The sequence below is a fragment of the Natrix helvetica genome (genome assembly GCF_964273705.1).
Source record: "Natrix helvetica genome assembly, chromosome: 2".
Lineage (NCBI taxonomy): Eukaryota > Metazoa > Chordata > Lepidosauria > Squamata > Natricidae > Natrix > Natrix helvetica.
The window spans coordinates 235,718,507-235,743,984 of record NC_138552.1 but is presented as its reverse complement, the minus strand read 5'-3'; the positions used below and the strand labels follow the sequence as shown (position 1 = coordinate 235,743,984).

The 25,478-nt window shown below is 38.7% G+C and overlaps 1 protein-coding gene across 2 annotated transcripts in view; it reads right to left on the bottom strand.

Moving 5' to 3' along the window:
- Positions 1 to 2,219: 2,219 nt before the first annotated feature.
- The window catches only part of FOSL2 (FOS like 2, AP-1 transcription factor subunit), a 32,513-nt gene continuing 9,254 nt past the window's right edge, over positions 2,220 to 25,478 (bottom strand). For both annotated transcript variants that reach the window (XM_081941034.1, XM_081941035.1), the window contains exons 2-4: positions 14,492 to 14,746; positions 11,355 to 11,462; positions 2,220 to 10,036 (exon numbers count right to left, since the gene is read on the bottom strand). In XM_081941034.1, coding sequence (XP_081797160.1) covers positions 9,527 to 10,036; positions 11,355 to 11,462; positions 14,492 to 14,746 — 873 coding nt within the window. In that variant the 3' untranslated portion in view covers positions 2,220 to 9,526. The remainder of the gene's footprint in view (positions 10,037 to 11,354; positions 11,463 to 14,491; positions 14,747 to 25,478) is intronic.

Genomic DNA, 25,478 nt, shown 5'->3' with positions numbered 1-25,478 from the left:
GATTTCTACTGAACCAGACTGAGACAATTTAAAGGCTCAGGAACCTTTGCAGATGTTATAACTTAATTAACTGATTAGAGTGGGACACTTTGAGCCTTGAACAGTGATGGCGCACCTATGGCATGTGTGTCACAGGTGGCACGCATAGCCATTTGCATGCGCGCGCTGGCCAGCTGAGTTCACCCTTTTTTAAAGCGACTTTTCACCCTCCCCAGGTTCCAGAGGCTTTATAGGATCCTGGGGAGGGCAAAAAGAGCCTCCCCTGCCTCCCCCGGAGGCCCTCCAGAGGCTTCAGGGACCGTCTGGAGGCTTCGCTGACACCTTTGGAGCGCTCAAAATGACCCTCCGAGCGTTCCGAAGGCTTCAGGCGCCATTTGGAGGCTTCCCTGAGGCCTTCGGAGTGCTTTGTAGCCTCTGGACAGTCTCTGAAACCTCCAGAGGGCTTCCGGGGGGCGGGGGAGGCTTTTTGCCCTTCCCAGGCTCCTATAAAGCCTCTGGAGCCTGAGGAGGGTGAAAAAAGCATGTAAAAATGGGGGGGGGAGCGCCTTTAGTGCACGCATGTGCATTGGGGGGGGTCGCACATTGCATTATGGGTGCAGCACACACACACACGACCCCCCTGCACTCCCCCCACTTGTGGTATGCAAGCCAAAAAAGGTTCGCCATCGCTGGCCTAGAATATTGCACCTTTTCACAATATTCTAATTTTTTGAGATTGTGGATTTGGGGTTTTCATGAGCTGTAAGCCATAATCATCACAATTATGGCAAATCACGGCTTGAACTATCTTACTTTGCATGTAATGAGTCTATCTCATATATTAGTTTCACCTTTTAAATTGCATAACTGAAATGAATGAACTTTTGCACGATATTCTAATTTTTTGAGTTTCACCTATACATCAGTGAATCCAGGAATGACAGTTTATTCCCTAAATTCCATGGGGCTATAAATTGCATATGCTTTCTACTTGGTATATATAAGCAACAAAGTAGTCTTTAGATTAGAAATCTATCTTGCCTTGAATAGACTCAGGGCAAAACTTTGATTACACTTAAAAGGTGTCCCAAATCTAACCAATACATCCTTACTGTTAAGTTGAGAATGCTGCATTTGGCAAGGGATGTATGACTAAGTTTGGTGATTTCTTTCACTATATTTAAATCACCGTTGTTGTTGTTTTTAAAAAAAAGAGCAAGTAAAAGTTGCACATCTTTCTGCTAGACAATATTAAATAAATAGCTTGCTTGATTTGTTATCAAGTAACCCGCTCAGTATATAGAAAGTTGTTTCCTGTATTACCAAAATAGTCAAAAACAATTGGACTAGAAATGGCATCCATTTCTACTTCATCTGGAATGAGACCAGAACAGAATATAGCATGTACATGGCACCCAGACATCCTCTGAAGAAGTTTTGAGAAGCATTTTTAATAGAGACCAAAGTGCTTATTGCATTTTAAAACTTTAGTAGCAACACTGTGTTCTATGGCCGGCTGCTCCTGTTTCTAATGTCATATGCCAAGCACAGCAGCAGCACTTAGAATCAAAAGTGAATTCCCTGAGTCATTACTCAGCTGTCCAAGCTTTTTTTAAAAAAAATAATAATAATCCTGCATTTTTCCAATTGTCATGGACGTGTGTATGTATGAGTGCACATGAATATAGTTGTTTAATCCTGGATTGATAGGAACTATTGTTTTTTATGAGGCCAGTATCTTTTTTTAATACTCTTTGTTCTGCACAGAAAGAGAGAAATATTGGTGAGAAGTTGTCATATATAAGAGCATGTGCACCAGTGGTGGGGTTCAAAATGTTTTATTACCGGTTCTGTGGGCGTGGTTTGTTGGGTGTGGCAGGGGAAGAATACTATAAAATCTCCATTCCCACCCCACTCCAGGAGAAGGATACTGTAAAATCCCCATTTCCTCCTGATCAGCTGAGACTTGGGAGGCAGAGAATAGATGGGGTTGGGGTCAGTCAGAGGTGCTATTTACCAGTTCTCTGAACTACTCAACATTTCCGCTAACGGTTCTCCAGAACTGGTCAGAACGTGCTGAATACCTCCTCTGGTGCGCACCCAGCATCTCCCAAATCATTCCAAGTCCTAAATTTCAGAGACTCCTTTTCTTTTGACGAAAACTGTCCTCTGAATCATCACGCCAAGAAGCAACTGGCAACATTCGCCATTCTTGAGAGAAGGAAAATGTAAACATTCACTTGGTCATAACAAAGAAAGTTTTTTAATGAATTCAACTGAAGAGAGAGAAGAACTCCAGTTAGATCTCACTGTACAAACAAACAAAAAGGTGTCTGCAGTGCCATGAAAGCATCATTTACAAGTGTTTAAACTTGGGGATGGGGTTAATGAACACAATCACAAAAGTAGCAATGAAGGAACACAGAATAGAATCAAGTGGGGTGTGGAAATGAACAGCAAGAGAAAGTAAAAAATAATAATTATAATTTTATACACACACATACATATAAAACCTTCATTCTTTTCCATCTAGACTGATTTCATTTTACAAAATGGTACATTAAAATCTGTAAAAGCACGGCCATTCTTTTAAGTTCTTTCTTTCATAGCAGCAACCTTTCTTTAAACCACCTCCACACCATTATTTTTGTTAATTTTAGTGCAAATATTGTAGGCCTGCAATACAAGAAAAGGAATAAGATGACCTCCCCGGCAAGTTTCTCTGCCAATGAGAGATCTTACACACACATTCAGAAAAGGGCTCCCAATTTAAATCACGGCTATCCAAACTTATTTCACCCCTTGTTGGGGAAAAAGAAATGCAAAACTTTTGGATGTGTGGAAATAAAAAATAAAGATCTTTATGGATTTGTATATATGATGGGGAAAAATAAAATCACTGAAACAATTTTTTATACTGATTTTAACACAGGTGTACATACATCTAAGGTGAATGCATTCAAGATCACAGTCATATAAACAAAGAGAGAATCGGCCCTTTGATCCTAAAGCATTCTTTCATTTTATACCATCAATTTACTGTGCTAATGAAGGTGCACTTTTTCTTACCAATATTTATTGGGACTACACAGTAGAATCTATACACATGCACAACATTTATCTGCTCACTGAGACAGACCAAATGTCTATTTTCAACATATAATTCTGGTTTTCCTACATCAAAACAGCCACAAAAGAATCAGAACAGTATTAAAATTCAAGATGGGAAGGAGGCAGAACCATTTTTAGGACAGAAAAATAGTCTTGTACTGGGAGAGAATTCTCTTGTTCCCTTCTTATAATTTGAAGAAGATTGAAAGTTCATTTTTAGAAACCATTTCCCTGTACATTTTATATAAGAGAATTCCCTCCTCTTTGATAGATAGGTAAATTTTGGAGCTTCTCCCATCCCTCCCCAATTTCTCCTAATCTTTATGGTTCTTATTAATCTCATGAGATTTGCAGAGAAAGACATAAAAAAGCTTACTTCCTTCAGTTCCTCTGGCTTTGTTTTCTATAATTGGAAAATATGCATATACGTGTACAATTTGGTGTTCTTGCAGATTTCCCATTTTGGTTTTTTTTTTGCCATGATATTCTTTCCCTTTGTTTATGCCAAAAACAGTGTTACACAATCTATTCCATCAGCCTGGATATGGAATCACATCAGCATTCTTTGTTGTCAATTTAAAAAAACAACCACCAATTTACAGTCAAACCAATGGATATAATGGAAGGGCATCATTTTTACTCTTGCTGTGGGAATTAAATCATATTCTGCTTGCCCATTTTAGATCTTTCTGCCTGCAGAATGGATTTTTAATAAATTGGAATAAAACACACACTAGGATTATACGGATATGCAAAAATGCCACCTAAATGGAATGTTGAACGTGATCACAGGAACCACTGATTTTTGGAAGAAACAGAAAGTGAATTATAGATAAGTCTGTTTCATTCAGCAATTGAGGCAGCCCTACTTAGAAAAGCCCTGGAAAATTTTGCCTGCAAAGCACATTATGACCAAGATACCAACCTTTTGTGAAAGCTCTTGCCTAGTGTTTATTGCACAGATAGATACTTATGGCTTAATGAAACCCCTCCACCCCCCCCAAGAAAAGAATAATTCTCATGAATGAAAAGAACATGAAACTGAGACTATTAAACCATTTCTAAACAGAATAGATATTCATGCAGTTTTGAACAGAACAACAATTAGAACCAAAATGAAGCACCAAGACAATTCATTGAAAAATTATACAAAGGGAAGGAGAGAAATTATTAACCCTTACGATGTCTAACTATTTTTTATTTAAAAAAGAAAAAAAAATCAAGATTTTAAAAACCAGTAGGGAAAAATATTTTTTCAAATCCAGATCTGCGGCAAAAAAAAAATATGTAAACATTATATGTCTATGTAAAAAAAAAAAAAAGAAAGATATGCTATCACTTGCATTCTCTTTTAAAATATTTGACCCTCTCTGATTAATTTCATTTTGGCATTAAAAAAATAGGAACGTTGTTTAATTAATGGTGGGTAGATTCACTGTAGCCGACACAAAAACTGTTTGCTTGCCAATAAATAAGAAATAATGAGTGTTTTTATGATTGGGTGGAATACAGAAGCAGCATACTGCTAAGTTCAAATGAACCTAGTGAATGAATTAAATAAAACAATATAATAAGGATTTTTTTAAAAAAATCCTTTGATACTGATATGACCACCTCAGCTCCTGTTATATCACAAGTACTCAGCCGGTTTTCTAAGCAAAATTCATTAAACGCAGTAACTACACCACTCCTAGCTGTGTCATCAGGTCAAAACAGGTTGAAATTAACAGAAGCTGCAAAGCAAAGAGTTTGCTGGATTGTGTTCTAATGGAAATAAAAAGTCAAGTATAAACATTAGAACCAAGAATGGGTAGGAAGCAGGAACTTAAAGAGAGATAAAATGCATGTATTGGGAGACAAATAGACTTTTTCTCTGGAAAAGATGCTTTCTTCCCCCCCCCCCCAAAAAAAAAAATACTGCAAGAACAAGAATTGCTTTCTATCAAGACATGCATATAAGTCTTAAAGTAGCTGGGCGAAAAATTGCCAGATCAGAGACTTATAAGTTCTACAGATTGTAAAAGATTTGGATACAACGTATTCTACAAAACTTCTCATGTTTGCTTTATTGCACAAAAGCTGTAATTAGGTCTTCACGCACAAGCGTGTTACAGAACTGTACCACAGAAAACTAGATCTGAGATGTTACTTATTACCACTAGCCGTGTGTAAGATGCCATCCTATATTGCTCTCAAGAGGCTAGGTAATTCCTACTACTACGTCATCTTCAGCGAGTTGGGAGAATGATAAAACAGGTCTCTGTCAGAAGCTTGTGGAAGAAAAAGCCAAAACAGAAGAGGTTGTGCCATGTGAATATTTTACAGCATTTACACCTGTGAGGCAGAAGGGAAAATGCAAATATGCCATTTCAAGGCTATAAATTTGCATATTTAAAAAGATGCCAAAACTGGAATAAAAAACTGGATTCAACTATCCAAAATATGACAGTGCTCAATCTGAACACATTAGTGAACCAATTGTACAAGATTGACCAAAATGTATTAGCCACAAAGACACCACTTACTGGTAGAGCATAATGGCCTCACTTACTTCAACCTGCTTGAAGTAACAAGGTTGGATGAACCAAATATAAATCCACTTTTGCTAGGTTCCAGGAACCATCATCCAACTGGCACACACAAATCCATTGGTATAAAAATAAAATGAGAAGCAAGCTAAAATTATCTGGAGAGACCTGATACTACAACCAGAACCAATTACAGAACTCTAGATATCTAGAAGCATCCCTTAAGATTGCTGTTCCTTCAGCCAAACCTGAAACATTTTTCTACTCAATCTGTCTGATTGATCTCAGTGCCATCATGTCCTGCTTCATGGAATTAGAACAAAAGGATCACTACTCAGGTACTTTCTTCAATTCTCCTAGTTTTCTGGAGCAACACTTCTTGAAAAAGCACATATTGGCTGCAAGTTTATCTGTGGAATGATGGCAAGGTCATAGATTCAACATGGAACTGAACACCTAACCCTGCTACTGGCACAACATTAACAGAATGAAAATTTTCACAGAATATTGTCCTCTCCTGCCAATAATCATTTAACTTCCAAGATTGCAGGTCAAATTCTTTGATTTTATCTACCCTTTAGTTTTCCATTAATTCCTAAGGAGGTGGAATTTGTACTAAATGAACTATGGCCATTTTAATTCTGAAGGCAGAATTAAGGCAGGGAAGCATTGGTCCCTTACTTCTGACATAAGTATATTGAGCAGTTCTTATTTATTCAAGTGACAAGAAAATGCTGGCCTTCCCTTCCCATTAAGATCAGAATCGTCCTTAAAATATCAAACATGAGATGCTGAAGTCTGAACCTTGAGCAATACAACATTCTAGACAACTTTTTATTCTGGTTTTACACCAGCATTCCTCAACATGATACAGCTCAACGTTTTTACAGAAAAACTCTTGTTTACCACATGACTTTTGGCTCAGACTATGGTGTTGCCCGTAGAGCATAAATTGGGACAGCTGATTTAAATTAGTTCAATAAACATAGAATTTGCAATAGGAAATAACAGAAAAATCAGTTTGTACATCCTTTTTTCCTATAAAGCAAATGTTTGGCGTTTATTGCTATAAATAGAAACTTGATAGTGTTAAGTAATATCTAGGGCATGTTTAGTGGTCAGATGTACTACCAGGAGCCAGAATTCCTCTCCCCCCCCCCTATGGCCAGCATAGGCAAAAATAGATAATGAAACTTCATCAGTCATTTCTGGGTTTAGAAGCTAAGCGGAGTTTGTTTTGAATCTAGTCAATTCTAAATTCAAGATTCTAGATTCAATCCTCTAGGGCAGGGGTGTCCAAACTTTTTGCAAGGAGGGCCAGATTTGGTGAGGTGAAAATGTGTGGGGCCGATCATTCAGCCTGACATTCTTTGAACCCTTAACATTAAATGCGAATTGACTACCGTATTTTTCAAAGTATAAGACGCACCAAGATTTTGAAGAGGCAAATTAAAAAAAAAGTTTTTGCACTCTCTCCCCAAAACAGCCCATTTTTCGTGAAAACGGGCCTTTTTTTTAAAGGGCATGAATAGCCCTTAAGAGGCTTCTAGAGTGCTCCTGGGGGTTGGGGGGAGCAAAGTTGAGCAAAAAACGGCCCGTTTTTTGCTCATTTATGCCCTCCACAGCCCCCAGGAGCACTCTGAAAACCTCCTAAAGGCTATGCACAGCCATTTTGGTGAAGGGGGCAGAGAGGAGGCAAAAAATGCTGTATTCAGTGTATAAGATGCACCCAGATTTTTAGCCTCTTTTTTGAGGGGAAAAAGATGCATCTTTATACTCCGAAAAATACGGTATTTTATGAAAGACTAAACAAATAACTCAGGTGGGGAGAAGAGGCTGCGGGCCGCTTGCAATTTGAAAAAGGGCCGCATTTGGCCCCTGGGCCGCACTTTGGACATGCCTGCTCTAGGGAATCCCAGACTGCAAATTAGACTGTAGTCCAAAAATAGCCTTGAAGAAGGCAAGCCACCATTGTTGTCCAAAAAAATGACATAAACATGTCCAGGAAATGACCAAGAACTGAGCTCCACTTGAATCAAACACTACCTTTACAGTACTCAAATTCCCTGGATTTCATTCATGTCACCGAATCTGACTTCTCTTATTAGGAAATAAAAACCCATAATCTAGATCATTCTAAAAACTTCATTAACTAGAAACTCTGATCAAATAGCCTAGCATTATATTCCGAACTATGACTGTGATTCAGACGCATTAAAAATAAACAGGAATGTGATCACTGATATCAATGAGAATCAACTTTGAATCAAGACGGCAGTTTCCCAGCTTTTAAGGCAAAGCTTGAAGAGAGGCAAAGATGCTCACCGCAGGAGTTAACATGGCTTGAAGAAGATCCTGCCCAAACTCAAGAACCTGATCTCTGAAGAGCACAATGGGGTAAAAAAAATCTATCAGCTTCCTTGCCTTGCTCACCCACAGATCACATAAAAAAAATAGACCCAGTCATTATTATGTTTACCATTAACTTGAGCTATATTGTGTGTTTTGTAAAGAACAAGTTTTAGGGTAAAACTGTCTGCTTCCAGATGAAGATAAAGCTAACCTCTCTCCAATTTATCTGTGGGCACCCCTGCTGAAATCTGCAAATTCTTTAAGTACAGTTGCATCAATGCTTGGCACTACAGGAGATGTACATAAGTGAAACATGCTGCCTTTTTCAGTAGTGAGCACAGATTTTTATCAGCCATATTTAGTTAAGAGTTGGAAACACCAAGTGCAGAATCCATTTTTCTTCAGTGGTCTCTAGGACCAGAAAAAGGACAATTAAGGACTGATTTGGCCTGACACCATCAGATGCCAATGCGCATAACCCTGGCCAGTCCCAATGATTGAAATTTAGCCAAAGGGGGAAATTTCTCCAAGGGAGCTTCTTGCACGTTCTCCCTCAAATTAATCCCCTTTTCTGGTCAGCCACAAGAAGAATGGTAGCACTGGGCAACGACAACCATCCGCAACCTGGAAGCTGGTAGCTTTGTTTGAGAAACAGCACCAGCATGTGATTCAGGCATACTTCACAGGAAGCTGCATCACACCCAAAGTGGCTGGCTGGCAGCCAAAAGGAAAGAAAACACAGGGTCCTGCAACAGATTTGACAAACACTAATTACAGAAGACATCATGCCAGAAACAAAAGCTTAGTGGAAACCCATTCTGGCATTTCCCCAGCCCTCTTGGCACCACTCCTAGCCCACTGACGAAGGTATGTTGCAGATACAGCCTTTGTAGAAACAAACAGTGCACTGTTCTCTATTGTCTTCAAGGAGACGCTTCTCTTTGTCAACCAGTTTCCCCATCACTTTCCCCATTCCCTAACGAAGACACTGGATGCGTAACTTTTGAAGAACCATTTGGACCTGTAATAAATTTCCCTTCTCCCCCAAAACATCCACCATGTGCCAAAAGCCACCCAATATGGCAAACATTCCCGGGAGGCAGCTCTCAATATCAGCAGTGGTTCAGCAAGCCTTTAGAGTTTTCGAAATGTCATGGTATCCAACAAAAATCAAGAAAATGTTAAGGCCCAAATGAGATCAACTAACTGGAATGTACTACTTAGCGCAGGAGAAGGAGCCAAGTCAGACAGTCCATTCATCAGCCTAACAGGAAAATGGCTAGCAACTTATGGATGGTCACATCCACTGCAGTAACTGGCAAAGGAGGGAAAACCCCTCACCGTTGGGTCCTGGGATTGTGACTGCTGCTTACCAACTCCAGACTGATATAGCTTTCATTTGTTCTAGTCTTCCTGTCTAAGGAAATATCTGGAGCAACATCATTTCCTTTCCTGGCTCTTGTTGGCCTTGTGCTCAAATGCCATTGTGCTGTCTCTGATCTTGAGGTGGGGCTTTCCCCCCCCAACAGTAACTGGGTGGAGTGGTGGCTAAAGAGTTACAGCGCCAGTAGAGTTGGAGAGTTCAAGGAATCAGATGACTGATCCCCACTGCTGCTGCTCCTCCGGTGAGCTTTGGAACAGGATTCTGATGGAGAGAGTGGTGAATCCTGGTCCAGCACGCTGGGATAGGTGAAGACCAAGTTGGATGTTCCAGGGGTAACAGCAGGAGTTGAAGTCACCACAATAGGTGTGTTGAGTGGCTCTTCTCCATAAAACCCGCCAACAATGCTGATGGGCTTAATGACAGATCTCTGCCCTTTTTCAGGATCTGAAGAGGAAGAGGGGATCTCTTCCTCCACAGGCTCTTGCTTCACCACCACATGGCCACTCATTCCAGTCCTCAGGGCCTGGAGGTTATGAGGTGGAGGGGTTTGATGCCCCTCGGGGGTGATCTTGCACATGGGGCTATGGGCCATTAACATGAATTTCAGCTTCTCTTTCTCTTTCTCTAGTTCAGCAATCTCCTTTTGCAGCACTGATTTCTCCTCCTCCAGCTCCTCTGTTTCCTGTAGATCCAAGATAAAGAGGTGGTCAGCAAGAAGAACAGCAACTAGCATTCCAAGAAGGGGTTTCAAGATAAGCAGGCTTTACTTCACTTTTAGCAACTATAGCAAAATATGTATTAGCAGCAGTAAGGGGGGAAAACTAGGTCCTCTGAGTGAGTCTGTTAACTGCCTAAGGACTGATGACTGGCCATTTAAAGGCTAGATAGAGATCTGAAAGCAGGTTTGAAACACCCAAAACACAAAACCTTTTCTGACAAAAATTCACTACACTGAGATTCATGTTCGAACTTTAAGCTCCTTCCCAAAATTTACTCGGTTTATTTACAATAAAGTACTTGTCACCATAAGAATCTATCAAGGACTAGATGATGTCTATGTACACCTACTGGCTGTTTTGATAAATTTGAATCTATTTAATAGGTAAAAAATTGGAATGATTGTAAGATTAATGCTCTCATTTGCCTTACAAGTAAAGGTGCAACCACAATTTACCTGTAACTAAAAATAGATGCATTCTTGCAGCAAAAATATGATCTCCAAAAAGATATGTATGCAAAACAGGTTTGAGATAATTGTAGTTCTTTTGCTGGTCATGAAGAAAAGCATAAAGAAATATTCTATAGGCATTTGCTTTTTTTTAATGTTAGGTCATTTTTTAACACCTTTAAATGTTTATCTGGTATAAGCAGAATAAGGGAAAGTGGGCAGATCACTATTCATACATATTCAGCTTTATTACTTTACTCTTCTCCTTTTGTTAACTAATTCCAACATTTTCCCTATTTCCTAATGAAGGGATCGGATATGTAACTTCTGAAGAACCGTTTAGCTCTGTAATAAAGTTTTATTTTTACCCCAAATTTCCAACATGTACCAAAAACCATCCAACCATCGCAAGAATCTCCATGGGGCCGCTCTCAACATCAGCGGTGGTTCAGCAAGCCTTTAGAGTTTTAGAAATGTCATGATATCAAACAAAAATCAATAAAATATTAGATTATCTTGTATCACATAGCCACAAAAAAATCAGGATATTATATTCCCTATTTACAAAGTTATCCAGCTTCATGTGCAGAGGCCAGCCTATTTTAGCACTTTGGGCAGGAGGCTATTCAGAAATCCCAAGACTATAGGTTAGAATGGAAAGTCAAAAACAAAAGATGTCAATGGGAAGCTACATCAATATTGTTTTCAAGAAAATGATACCGTTTGTCCATGAAGTCACTGTGTGTGGAGCTCAATTCAACAAGTCTTCATTTTATCTTACAAAAAGCAAAGGACATAACAAGAAAGGAGGAGATTTGTGCCAAATACATACTGCCTGGAGTTTCTCAGTCAGCTCTCGGCGTCTGTTACGGCATTTTGCTGCTGCTAGCTTGTTCCTTTCTCTTCTAATTCTTCGCTTCTCTTCTTCTTCAGGTGATAACTGTAGATAAGCAAATAAACAAAACTTTTAGTTCAAGCTGGTAGTTTGAGGGATGAATCAATGAGAAATGTCATTCAACTGATGAACTCATGGTTTAATTTTCACCTTTCACATATTGTTCAACTGATTTATAGTCTGCTTTCCCTTCAGGAGCTCAAGGCAATATATCGACAACCCTCCCTCCTCATTTTTCCCACAATAACTACTTTGAAAGGTGATTTGAGTGGAGAATGTGTGATTGGCCCAAAGTCACCCAGTGAGCTTCCATGACTCAAGGTGAACTTGAACCTGGATCTTTCCAAGTTCTTGTCCAACCTCTTAACCTCAAACACTATACTAGCCTGGAAGGTGATAGCAATTAGGGTCTGAAGACTGGTGAAGATAAGCCAGTTACTTCAAAAGCTATCATGTTACTAGCTGAATAATGCAATTCTGGGTGTCAGACCTGAGGCTCCCTCATATGGATCCAGGGGCTCTGAGAAAACATTCTTTCTACTATCAGGACTTTGATATAATATAGCACTGGAGCCACTGGGGAGAAAGAAAAAATGACAGCAAGGTGGGGGAAGAGCACAGGAGTGGGGAAACCACAGGAAGATTGGGCAAGAAAACAATGAATCTGCAATTAAGGCTGAAAGCAAAGATAGAAGTGGTTTCGCAATGTGGGTGGTTTGTGAGGTAAGAGTATAGGAAAATGTTGCAAGTTTTTCTTTCTTAGGAAAAAAAAATCTGTGTGCTTCTTCTCCTGGGACAACAGTCATTAACTGGAAGGTCAGAAGCCAAGGTCCAGGGGGCTGAACAAACTGGAATGACCCTAATCAAATCAAAAGGGATGCCTTTCAATTCTTTCCTCTCCTAACTCTGACTTTTTAAGATAAGACCCTACATTTCCTGCATCATCAGGCAGCCCTTAAGCAAAAGGAGATAAAAGTCATGGAGGGTGTGTAGTGTGTTTCATTATGCCCACACACAGCCTAGAGAGGAGAATTAATGCTTTTTGGGGGGGACTGCAGATAAACTCAGATTTCTAGTAACTTCTCTGCCCTCTCCTCCCACCTGTACATGTGGCAGAGATAACAGTTATCTCAAAACCAGTTCAATATCCCAACTATAATTAACCATCTGTTACAATGAAAAAGGAATTAAGCCACCCAAAAGTTTTCTTATTCTAATAAAGCATCTAATTCTAATCAATTTCTTTGTTGAAACTAATGACAAACGGGAAATAAGAAATGTGGCCTCAATGCAAAATACTTGAATGGCACCCATGCCCAGGGACTAGGTTTTATCCTGTTCTCAGCTACATTGTTAACTCTCTGATCCTTCTCCTCGTGCATGAATAGCCAAGGTAAGGTCCAGCCAGATCCACTGCAGATCAGCGGAGGTGAGAGGGGAAATCAAGATATGAAGTTGGATGGGTGTCGCAATCAAAGGGGCGGAGCTTTGATTGTGACACTGCACCCACCTACCCGTGTTCCAGATTCTTTGAACCGCAGCATTCAGAGCCATCAAATGTACTGAAAATTATGTGAACTTAAAAATCAAAAGAAATTGCACTAATCCTGAGCCTTGATGGCTTTAGGATGGGACTCTACCAATGAAGGAGAATACCACCATTTTTTAATTTGATTTCTATCTTACTTTTCATTCAAGAGCTCAAGGTGATAGTGTTTTCTCCGATTTTCCTCACAGCAGACTGTTTATGAGATAGGTGGGCTGAGAGAGAGCAACTGGCTCAAAGTAAGTACATAAGCTTATGTGGCGCAGGGTTGACTAGAATATGAATTGCCTTACGTCTAGTCCAACAACTTCATCGCTGCACCACATTGGCTCTCGATAATGACTAGCTGTAACAGTTAGGACAGAACTCACCCATCATGCTAAGCCTGGCCTTATTTCAAACATTGTTCAAATTTGCCATTGTGGCCTGGTTTCTGTACATATCCTTATGCCATAATGGGTGGGTTTGCACAACACACTAAACCAGAGGCACAGAAACCACATTATGCCATAGTATAATAAGTAATGTGTTACCTTCAAGTTCAGATATATATTTATCTCTAAATTAGTTGCTCGGTAAGGACAGGAGATTGCTATTACCTCTTGCCTACTTATGGATTATCTAGAGGAGTACAGTTGGCTACTGTGGGAAGGACTGCTTGGCATGCTCTGGGCATTTCCAGGGGAACAGTCCTTATGTTCTTAGGACGGAACTATCCATTAGAGAGAAATACAGGGGTGCTGCCTTAACTAGCAAGCTCATATTATATTTTCATCTCCCTAGATTTTTAGTTCTCAGTTATGTAAATCTCGAAATACAAAAAGTTTTTTTAAAGTTAAATAGTAGCCCAATAATATTTAACAATATTGGGTGAATGTGGCAATGCACCAATAAGCCTGGCTTTAGTAATCTATTTAGCCATTTTCAAGCTTACATTTTGCTCAGAATTCCTGATAATTATTCAGCAGTACAAGATTCTTGGATTCCCTTTACTTGAGAAGTTACTCCGTAGATATCCACCAGACAACAAAGAATGGCATTTTGTATTATCTTAAGCCTTACACGTGAGTTACAACCAACAATATAGTCGCAATGAAAATGAGATAATGAATCTTTCCAATGCTTTTGGAAACCACACGTTCCACTAAAACTATCACTGAAGGAGACACCATGAAAACATTAATGCAAATGAAAACTTAAGCAGGGGTATCACATCAGATTCGGCTAATAATTTAGCTTACTGAAAGCTGACAGTTCTGATTGGATTCTACCTTAACTCTACAAATCTTTCCAGTTTTGTAATCCAAGATTCCTTCACTAGAAAATCCTGGGACCAATGCAAGGTCTCACACCAATGTAAGCTAGTTCAGCTATGGTTTGTCGAGACCTTCTTATCCTGTCAGTATTCCTTCAAGCTAGATTCAGGCAATGCACAAATCTATTGTCAGTTGCCACTTGAAGCACAGACTTAAAATGTTATGTCCAATATCAAGTCCATTCCGCTAGTTGTTTTAAATAGTGGAGCTACCTGCTCATCTCTTCTCCTCCTGCCCACGGTGGTCCCAATGGTTTTAATAACACCAGGCCTTTGTAGGGCTGTGTGTCCAGTAACTGAAGACAGATTGGGCAATGCATGGCTGTAGGGATGCGAGCGAGAGTAGGCACTTGGCATGGAGGTTATCACGGTGGGCTGAACCATCCACTGTAGATCTTGGCTGGTGGTTATTGCGTTGAGAGTAGGAATAAATGTGTTGCTCGATCCTGGCATATCGACCCGGAATTTCTAGAAGACACAGAGAGAGAATTCAGCAACCTATTTAAATGAAAACATAGGATGCCAAAGAACTCCAGGAAAAAATACATGCATTGCTTGCTTTCCCACCAAATGAAAATGATGTGCATCTAATTCATCTGAGCATCCTTGCTGAAAGCAGTTATACATGACCTGGAATAGAGGATTCTGAAAAATACTTTTAACTCAGGCATGTCCAAAGTGCGGCCCGGGGGCCAAATGTGGCCCTTTTTCAAATTTCAAGCGGCCCCCAGCCTCTTCTCCCCACTGGAGTTATTTGTTTAGTCTTTCATAAAATACCGTATTTTTCGAAGTATAAAGATGCATCTTTTTCCCCTCAAAAAAGAGGCTAAAAATCTGGGTGCATCTTATACACTGAATACAGCATTTTTTGCCTCCCAAAACTTCACCAAAATGGCTGTGCATAGCCTTTAGGAGGTTTTCAGAGTGCTCCTGGGGGCTGTGGAGGGCATAAATGAGCAAAAAACGGGCCATTTTTTGCTCAACTTTGCCCCCCCCCCCAGCCCCCAGGAGCACTCTAGAAGCCTCTTAAAGGCTATTCATGCCCTTTTTAAAAAAGGCCCATTTTCGTGGGAGAGTGCAAAAACTTTTTTTTAAATTTGCCTCTTCAAAATCTTGGTGCGTCTTATACTCCGAAAAATACGGTAGTTAATTCGCATTTAATGTTAAGGGTTCAAAGAATGTCAGGCTGAATGATCGGCCCCACACATTTCCACCTCACCAAATCTGGCCCTCCTCGCAAAAAGTTTGGACACCCCTGTTTTAACTGGAGATGCCAGGGATTAATTCAGGACCTTAAGTGCCATGGTGATGCAATGGTTAGAATGCTGTACTGCAAGCTACTTCTGCTGACTGCCAGCTGCCAACAGTTTGACAGTTCGAGTGTCACCAGCTCAAGGTTGACTCATCCTTCCATCCTTCCGACGACCCAGATTGTTAGGGACAATATGCTGACTCTGTAAACCATTTAGAGAGGGCTGTAAAGCACTATTAAGCCGTATATCCAAAGAAAATGCTTTGTACAACTAGAAGAATACTTAGCAAATACTTCATTCTTGAGGATCAACAATATTACAAGAAATATGGTAAGATTTCTATCAGATAGCAGACACTTCCATATTGCGGCATGATTTCAGCATAATTGTGAGATTTTGTTTTATATTAATTAATTGAAATCATAGTATACTTTCATGTTCTGAGCTCAGTTTTCAACTTAATGCTTGCTAATTTAAGCAATACTTTCCCATATAAGTAGGCCTAACTTTTCTTCAGCACATTCTTATCCAGACAAATACAGTTTCTAGGCTGTGAGAACAAGAATATTATCTGGAAAAGCCTAATAATATTTCATGCAATCTTCGCTTGAAGTTACAGTGTTCTTGGAAAAGTGACTTAAGACCCATTCTCAAGCTTACAACCACTGTTTCATCCTCTTGGGTCATGTGATTGCAATTTGGGCATTTAGCAGTTGGCTTGCATTTACAATGGGCGCAACCTCAAGAAATCACGATTGCAATTTGCAAGCTTCCCAGCCATCTTCCAACAAGCAAAGTCAATTGGGGAACCTGGATTCACTTAACCACGTCATTCACTTAATGACTGTGGTAAAAAATGTTAATAAAATCAGATCTGGTCATGTGTTTGACCCATTTAACAACTACATCAGTTAGTGACGGAAATTCCTGTTTCAATAATGGTTATAGGTTCAAGGGCTACCTGTAAATGAATTTGCTTCCCATTTTTAAATACAATACAATTGTATATTTTCCATCTTCTACTTTAACTCATATACGACATACTTTTTTTGGTGCTTCAACAGTCAAGCTAGAAAATGTTCAAAGAGGAATTATTCTTTGAAAGTTGATTTTTTTATGTAATGTTAACACATAATCGTATAGCTTCAGATATGATAGAAATATATAGAGTATAAATACATATTTGTATTACATATACAAATATGGAAATTGTTAAAGATATTGAAAGAGATGGTATTTTGAATTGTTATATATGAGTAATATATTAATGATTGGAGAAGATGCAATTCATCTTTCCAAACATTGTTGTGGTTCATTGAGAAGAACTGACCTGTATACTGGAGCAAACTTTTTATGGTCCCAGTTTTGATTTAAATACTAGGTAGGGTATGAATAAATGTAATTTATTTTCTATTAATATAAATCAGCATCTTTGGTAGGATGTTATTTTGTATGAATCTTTTTAAATATACAAACCTTAAATATTTATTTGCAAGGCAAACAATATAGAATAAATCTCTAAACCCATTAAATACTAGACACTTCTATTTCTCATTCTATACATTGGAGCAGCCAATGATTTGTTTAAAACAATACAGAAGTGAGAGCAGACAGTTAAACTGAAAAACACCTTTGGTTCCTCTTTAGCATTGGGCAGAATACATTGTAATTTGCAGATAACTAGCCAATAATCTATATGAAATAAATGCACTAATTGATCTTCTTGGATTTCAGCTTAAATGTACTATGTAAAAAACAATTAAAGGGACAACGTTGAATTGTATTAAACCAATTCACTTGTTGGAAGAACTATCCTTCTGGATTCAGTTCCAAGTGGGAAAAAGACACTGGATTCATGGAAATTGCTTGGAAAGAAGGTTTATTGATGATGGACAGGACCACATGGTTTGAGGTTGGGGAAAAAACGGGGACCACATGCATTGAAGATCTTGAAGAAAGAAAAGAGGAGAGATGCTGAGACTCCTGGGTTTTATGCCTTTTCTTGGGCCCTGCCTTAGAGGTTCCTGTTCCTGTTCCTGTACAAGAAATGTATCCCATTGGCTGTCAGACTCCCAAGTGGGTGGAAGGTCTTAGCTAACTTTGTAGGCTGACTGTGTCCCGGGCTTGACTGAGCCTTGATGGGTGATGCAATCTCCCCAGGTGCCACGTGGTGAGTTCTGTTGCTAGATGGGTAGAGGACTAATCCTATCATGTCCTGAGGGCCATGCCTTAATCCCATCATCCTGGAGCTGAAGGGGGGCAGAGAGCTGCAGGAAGCTGCTTTGTCTTTAAAACATGTTTCTCCTTTTCTCATATCAGGGAAATATAATATTCTGCCTTTTAAATATTTTATAGGGTATTTCATTTTTTTAGTAGAGGAGTGGGTGCTAACTTCCTTCACACTCAAAGCAGAAACCTACACATAAGGGATGCCTTGCCTTGACCAACCTCTTCAAAGTGCTTAAATGAAGCAAACGCTCTCCCCATAATGACTGGATTACTTTTGAGTAATATTAAGCACAATGTATAAATTATTTTAGCAAATTGATCACACTTGTGTCACTAACAGCAGAATTCTCATAGCAGGAACAAATACGGCTTTGTTATTAAATAAGTTGTTGCAGCCAATTTAAAGAAATATTTTCGTATTACTCAGACCTGACTTTTTAGCATAATACGAAGACAGAAATCGTGGGGATAGACTGCACTGATTGGATTGGCTGGAGCCTCCAGGTAAGTTGGCGTTTGAAGATAGTGTTGCAGAAAACTGGAAAACATGAAAGCAAAGATGTGTGTGTGTGGTTAGTACAGATAAGAAGACTGAAAAGTTCAAACGTTTCTATGCATTGCTGGGAAAAAACCCACTGAGTGTTTCCAGTTTGACAAGGGATTGGGTAAATGAAAGGTGCAAATGTTTATCCTTACATTTGAAGCACATTATTGACTTTTCTAAAAAAAAAAAAAGATTATTTATGGAATGCGTACATATTTCAAGTGGTTTCATCAAGAGGAAGGGGAAAAAATCAATCACGGAGCGTTTGTTTGAAAAGTTATTAGTACAAATTTGTGAATTTTGTTTGTGGAAACAGGATAATAAAGCACAAACAAGTTACCCAGAGAGCGAGACTTAACTCTGGAAAGAAAAACAAGCAACAATAGATATTTCTGCGCAGAAAAAAAATAGTACATATACTCTTGGCTATACAAAAACAACTTAATACTACAGATATTAAGTTAGTGAAACAAACTAAAAACTAAATAACTTCAAATGCCACTATTAAGAACAGGAGCTAAAAATACTTTCAGCACTCTGATATTTACTGCTGTATTCAGGCTTGCTGGGAATTTGGAAGAAGATTGTAGAAAATATAGGAGCTTAATCATTTTTATTTATTTATTAGGTATCTGATTTTTAAATCAGGAACTCAAGTCAAACATATAATATTCTATCCTCCTGCACAACTTTCATTTCAAATGATTTGGAAAGAATAGTTTCATTGAACGTGAATCATTGTTGTAAAGTGATAAGCTTTAAAAGAGATACTATTTAGATACACAATGTCTTGTTTATAAATATTTATACAATCCTGTAAATTAAATTGTAAAGTAAATCTTTGGGAGAAAATCAAATGCAAGATTGCTTATTTACTTTGAGCTGGAATTAGGTATGTGGAAAGATGTGAGATTATTTGCAAATAAAGAGATAAAAAAATTTCACTGGCCTTTACAGCTAACAATTTGTCTTGCAAATGAGATTTTAGATGTGAAGATGATGTTAGAAATGAACTGCATTTCAAGTATGGGGTTGTTTACAGGTTACTAGTCTACTAAATGAAATCCATAGGTTATTTGTGCTTGTAGGAAGACATGTTTATGTTAAAAGCCAAGGAGAACTCAAACAGATGAAAAAGCTGGGTGCAATAGCACAAGTTGCAGAACCAACAGGTTAATCCTGCAGTAAATGTGGAAAAATCAAATAGTGAACAAATTAGTTCAATTGAAAGAATAGGATGATTACACATTTATTCAAATCCATAGCACATATGACCAGTTTTGTAACTTATTGCAAGAAATGGAGTTTCAGTGGTTAGATATACACGATAAGGCATCTGCAGAGCTTATATATTTCACTAAATTGCTAATTATAATGTTGATAAAACAATTTCTATTTCAGCTGACGCTATTGCTGCTGGATTGGAAGTAGTGTTTACTTAAGTTTAGTTCAAAATAATTTTAGTAATATCCAAGAAAAGGGAGGTATTCTACTTACTATTTCAAATCTTATTATACCCAAGTGGCACATTAGAAAGGGTAATGCTGTTAAAAGGATGTTTAAAAAGTAAAAGTTACATCAGATTAGTCATTTGGCAAATCAGCAGCCTAAGTTTTCACAGACATTTAAAGTCAAAAAAGAGTGCCAAACAATTGAGAAGAGAAAAACCAAAATAATATTGTAGAAAAGCTAATTCATTCATCATTTTTGGAAGTTAAGGAAAATGATTGGTGAAAACTTGCTCAAGTAATGGGAATGTGAAAAAGTCTTCCAGTAGGCATACTAGTGATAATGTGGTTTAACACAGAAATAGGAAAGATCTACAACTTGCTGGAGTACTAACTGTAGCTTTCTGAAAACAGGAAGCATCAAAAATATTGAAAATGCAGTAAAATGTTGCAACCAAACATTGAAGAATGATTACACAAAAAGAAACTATTAAGCATTGGAGGAAACAAGTAAAATAAATCAGAGAGACGCAGGGATTCAATTACTTCTGAATAGTGGATTACTCAAGTATATCGTGTATATTATTGTGGCACTTTGATGACATCTGGGTTATTAGTAGCAGATAGCGGCGTTTTTCCCTTCGCAGAGCTGGGGTGGGCGTGGCCGCTAGTTTGATACCCCTGCTTTAAATGAACAAACTGTATTATTAAAAGGCAAAGTTTTGTTATCACCCCCAAAATAATATCATTGCATCATTCTTTGGATTTGACTTTTTAAATATTTAAAAAATAAAGATATTGCTCTCATATGCCATGACTGCTATATTATATGGTTTTGCTATGTGAGCCTTTTGCATGACAGAGCACCCCCCCCCCAAAGGGCAATCAAGGCAGAAATACCATTTTTGCCATGTTTGGCAAGATGGATTACCTTAGTAAAGTCGTGGTGGCTCAATGGTTAGAATGCAATATTGCAGGCTAACTCACCGCTCACACAGGAGTTCGATTCTGATCAGCTCAAGGTTGACTCAGCCTTCTATCCTTCGGTAAAAAGAGGCCCAAGATTGGTAAAATGAAGCCCAAGATTATTGGAGGCAATATGCTGACTCTGTAAACCGCTTAGAGAGAGCTGTAAAGCACTATGAAGCAGTATATAAGTCTAAGTGCTATTGCTAAAGTGGAATGATGGAGCTTTGCAAATCCATATTAAATATGGCAAAATCATCAAATGAATTCAATGGCATTTAATCGGAGGTAAATATAGGAAGGACAGCAATATAAATCTCTAATGTCAATGCAGTCTTCAGGCAGAAAATCTGGGTGTTGCTACAGGACATTACTAACTCCATAAATGCCAATGTTGCCATTTTTTACATTCCTGCATGCAGGTTTTTTAAGATGGTTTAAAAAAACAACAACAACCCAGAAGGTCCACACCCCAACCTAAAGCAATAAAAGAAAAAAAATCTTCCATTTTGGTCTTCCACTTTTATAACCACGTCTATCCAAGATTTGGGGAAGTGGGAAATATATCGTCACTTACATTCCCATCCTTTTACAAATAATCTTTTTCTATGTTTTCAGTAGGAAGAAGCAACTAGGATCGGCACCTACTCTGGGCTTCCGTAGTTAAAGTGGCTAGGATGCTTGGTAGGCTAAATGCCCTGTCAGAATAAGATTACAGATTCAGGAAGAATGGATAAATTGTTTATTGCATAGAGTAAGATTACGGAACTAATTAAGAATTGAAGACAATATGAGAAATCAAATTGAAAATCTCATAGTTTAAACTCAGTCTCTTCCAGGCATGAATATACATTCAGACCAGTTCCGGCAGGCACTACTGCCAATTCACTCATGGGCATGCTGCATGTTTCTGTACATGCGCAGAAGCTAAAAATAAGATGGTGGCGCCTACAGCGCTGCCCGGAGAACCGGTTCGGGAGTGTGGCTGCCAGTTCCAGCAACCCAGGCCGCCAAACCACTACCCGTTCATCCGAACTGGTCCGAACCGGTAGGAACCCACCACTGATTCAGACACATGCATACACAACAAAATACAACTAAGGATACAAATGAACAAACAGCTCTGAACAATTCACATACATCAATTCATTCACATCCATATCTTTTAATCTGCCTTTAGCTCCACATTTGCATAAATGGCTGTTTCTCAATTCTCATTTCAAAGCTGGGCCTGCAGAAGCCAGCTGTGAGAGATTCCATCTCCTCCTGATATAAGATGAAAAAAGTAAGGATATATGGAGTTGGGCTCCTGCCTATTCAGAAGCTGATCTGAGAGAGGGTGGGAATTGTTCTTGGTTGATTGCTTAGAGCCATGACGGCAAACCTATGGCATGCATGACAAAGGTGGCACCCAGCACCCTCTCCGTGGGCACACATGCCGTCGCCCCAGTTCCGCTCCGCCACGTATGCACATGCGCATCCCACCGGCCAGCTGGTCTTCGGGTCTCTGCTGCACATACGTGGAGGGGGCGTGCAGGGGGCCGTAAGCGCATGTATGGGAGGACATGTGAGGGGGCACATGTGTGGGGGCCATGAGAGCATTGCATTTTGTGAGTTTGGGTGCACACACTTTCGGCACTCGGTCCGAAAAAGGTTAGCCATCACTGGCTTAGAGATTGGGTTTCCTGGATTTTGATGGGTTCTGTCCACAGTCTAGGGTCAATATTTCTCAACCTTGGCAAGTTTATAGATTTCAACTCTCAGAAATCTGAGGTTGAAATCCACCCATTCTAAACTTGCCAAGGTTAAGAAACACTATTCTGGATTGACTGTTTTATTAACTCTTTCTTATCTAAATCCCCGGGAGTCCTTTTCCCTTCTTCATTACAACTTTACTCTGTGACCTGTGTGATCATGCATGAAATATGGAGGAGTAGATGAGGAAAAAGTTGTGTTTTCTAACCAGCCATCCCAGAGAATTCCAGCGTGCAACTCAGTGATATTCTACTCAATTGTTTATGTTCCCAGAATACCAAATAGTAACTCAAAAGACAAGACTGACTCATAGAATGACAAAGCTTCAGCAGTCTTTAAGGAAACACTGGCATGAGGTAAGGAATATCCCTGGCTCTTTAAAAGGCGAAAAGTAGGCTGATCTTAAGCAAACCATTTCATATTTAAAACTAAAAAGTTTATGTTACTGGAAGAATCTGAATGACATTTGGCTTGTCAATTAAGCCTACTGAGGGAGGAAACTACTCAAAAACCATAAGTTTGTAGGCTGGACTAGGAAGTCCAAAAATATCCAGAAAGAAAACTATAGCAAAAGTTTCCATACTTTTCCTGTGAAAATTGAATGGTTCCATTTCATACAGTCACATCTTTCTTTTCTTCTAAAAAAGCTTAACAATACCAATAACAACAATATTTGCAATATAATATTAATAGTATTTTTAAAAGATACCCTAAGAGAATTTTAGATTATTTCAATACCCCTATTTTTCCCCTACTTATTGCTTTATCAGTTAAAATGTCAATAGCTGAAAAATACTTGTTGTTCTGGTATGTTCCAAGCTGATAGAAAATGAAAAAAGATATGGAAACATAGCAATTGAATATAAAAACAAAAAAGCTGTTCCATCAATATGGCATAGAATTTTAAGCCCTGGTACCAGTTAAAGTACTCCTGCTCTATATGTCTGATCTGGAGAAGGTTTTAAAAGCAGAATATAAAGATGCCTACAGCTGAAGTAGATTTATGTGCCTATACTTTAATAATAAATACTGCATAAAAAGTGTTTTGGGATTCAGATCAGAAAAAATTCCCTGAATTTTTTTTCCTTTGTCTAGACAAAAAAAAAAAAAGCAGGAGCTTTTAAAAAGACACTAGATAATAATTTATTTCAAAAATGTGTAGGTATTTGTGTGCATATATAAAAATTTTAAAGGCATACTAGTCTAGCTTGTTTTGTTTTCATAGTAAATCTGGAACTTCTGCTGGCACCAAAAGCTGGGGCAATGGAGGAAAAAGAAAACAACTGAGAGACTCTGAAGGAGGAAAAAAAAAGTAAAGAAAAGGAATGCGTTTCTGTAAAAAGGAGACAACAATTGTTGGATTAGGTTTACAGGCTATCAAGCCCCAGCATGGGGTTTTTAAACTCATTAACTAAAAGTATTTGCAGTATATGAAAATTATCCCCACTGTTTTGATTGATGAAATGACATTAAGGAAAGTAAAATAAACTAGTGAACTAAACAAAAACAGGAGATCTGTCCTGCAGAATCCAAACTAAGGTCAACTACTGATTCAGAATTTGAGGATAATCCACGAAGATGGTAGTAGTCTTAACTGTGAAGGTATGTGATGAGAAAAATGCATATTTATTTTCCAGAATGATGCAACATAAACAAGGGAGCCAAGGAACAAGGGGAGAAGTCAGTGGTGATACATTGCATGTCCTCATCCTCACAACCTGCTTGGGAAGGTTAACCTTCTAGAATAGTAGTTAAAGGTGGGGCAGGGATAGGACTTACAAAGGAAAGAAAAAGCCCAATGTAAAGCAGAAGTCTGCATTAACAATGGCTTTCAACTTAAAATACTCAGTCTTGCTATTCTCTGAACTAACATCCCTCTGTAATCAACAAGGAAGATACTCCTCAGAACCTCCCAATGAGCATATTGAAGAGTTAAATGCTATTCTTCAGTGTTACATTATAAAATCATGGCTGATGTCACATGAGCCAAGAAGGCATACTAGAACATGCACATTTTTGACACACAGCAATCTAGACAAGCTGTTTTAGCATCTTGATATGTGTGCTTTAGACAATGAAATAAGCAACCCAACAAAACCTGCTGTTGTCCATATATACCAGGACTCCAGTGGATTGGGACTCAAGACTGCTGAGAATACCATGGATAATCAAGGAAAACAACCCAATCAAATAAATCAAGCCAAAGTTCTAACTCAAGACTCTCTCTAAACTATTATGTGAGAACCTGACTCCCTACAGAGGGCTGTAATGCTGGGAAAGGTAGAAAGAAAGAAAAAGAGGACAATCAGTAATAAGGTGGACGGCTCAGTTGCAATGTTGTTGGGTACGCAATTCGAAGACCTAAAAAAACAAATTAGGAAAGATTGTCACAGACAAAGTATATGTGGTGGCTAAGAGTTGGTACCAACTTGATGGTACATAATCAAATCTAGCAGATTGAGAATTTTAAGATTCTAGCGGACTTTGTCAAGACTTGGAGGTTATATAGAGCCAAGGCTGTAGATTCAACTGGGAAATCAAAACAATATCCTGGAAAAAATCAATAACAAATCATCTCCATACTACTGTGAAGGCAAACAGCATGGATAGGTATGCCTGGTCACCAGAGATAGAGCTGAACTTGGGAGTTTTTACCCTACTTAATTTCAACCCATTTGAATGGCACTGAGTTGGACAAGAGTGAAACAGCAATTAAGAGCTATCAAGGAAACACGATAGGTGGTCCTTGACTTACAACCACAATTGAGCCCCAAATTTCTGTTGCTAAGTGAAACATCTGTTTAAGGGGTTTTTAGCCCATTTTACAACTTTTCTTCCCACAGTTGTTAAGTGAACCACTGCAGTTGTTAAGTGAATCTGACTTCCCCTTTGACTTTGTTTGTAAGAAGGTAGCAAAATCTGACCACAGGATGCTACAACCGTCATAAATATGAGTCAGTTGCCAAGCATCTGAATTTTGATCACATGATCTTGGGGATGGACGC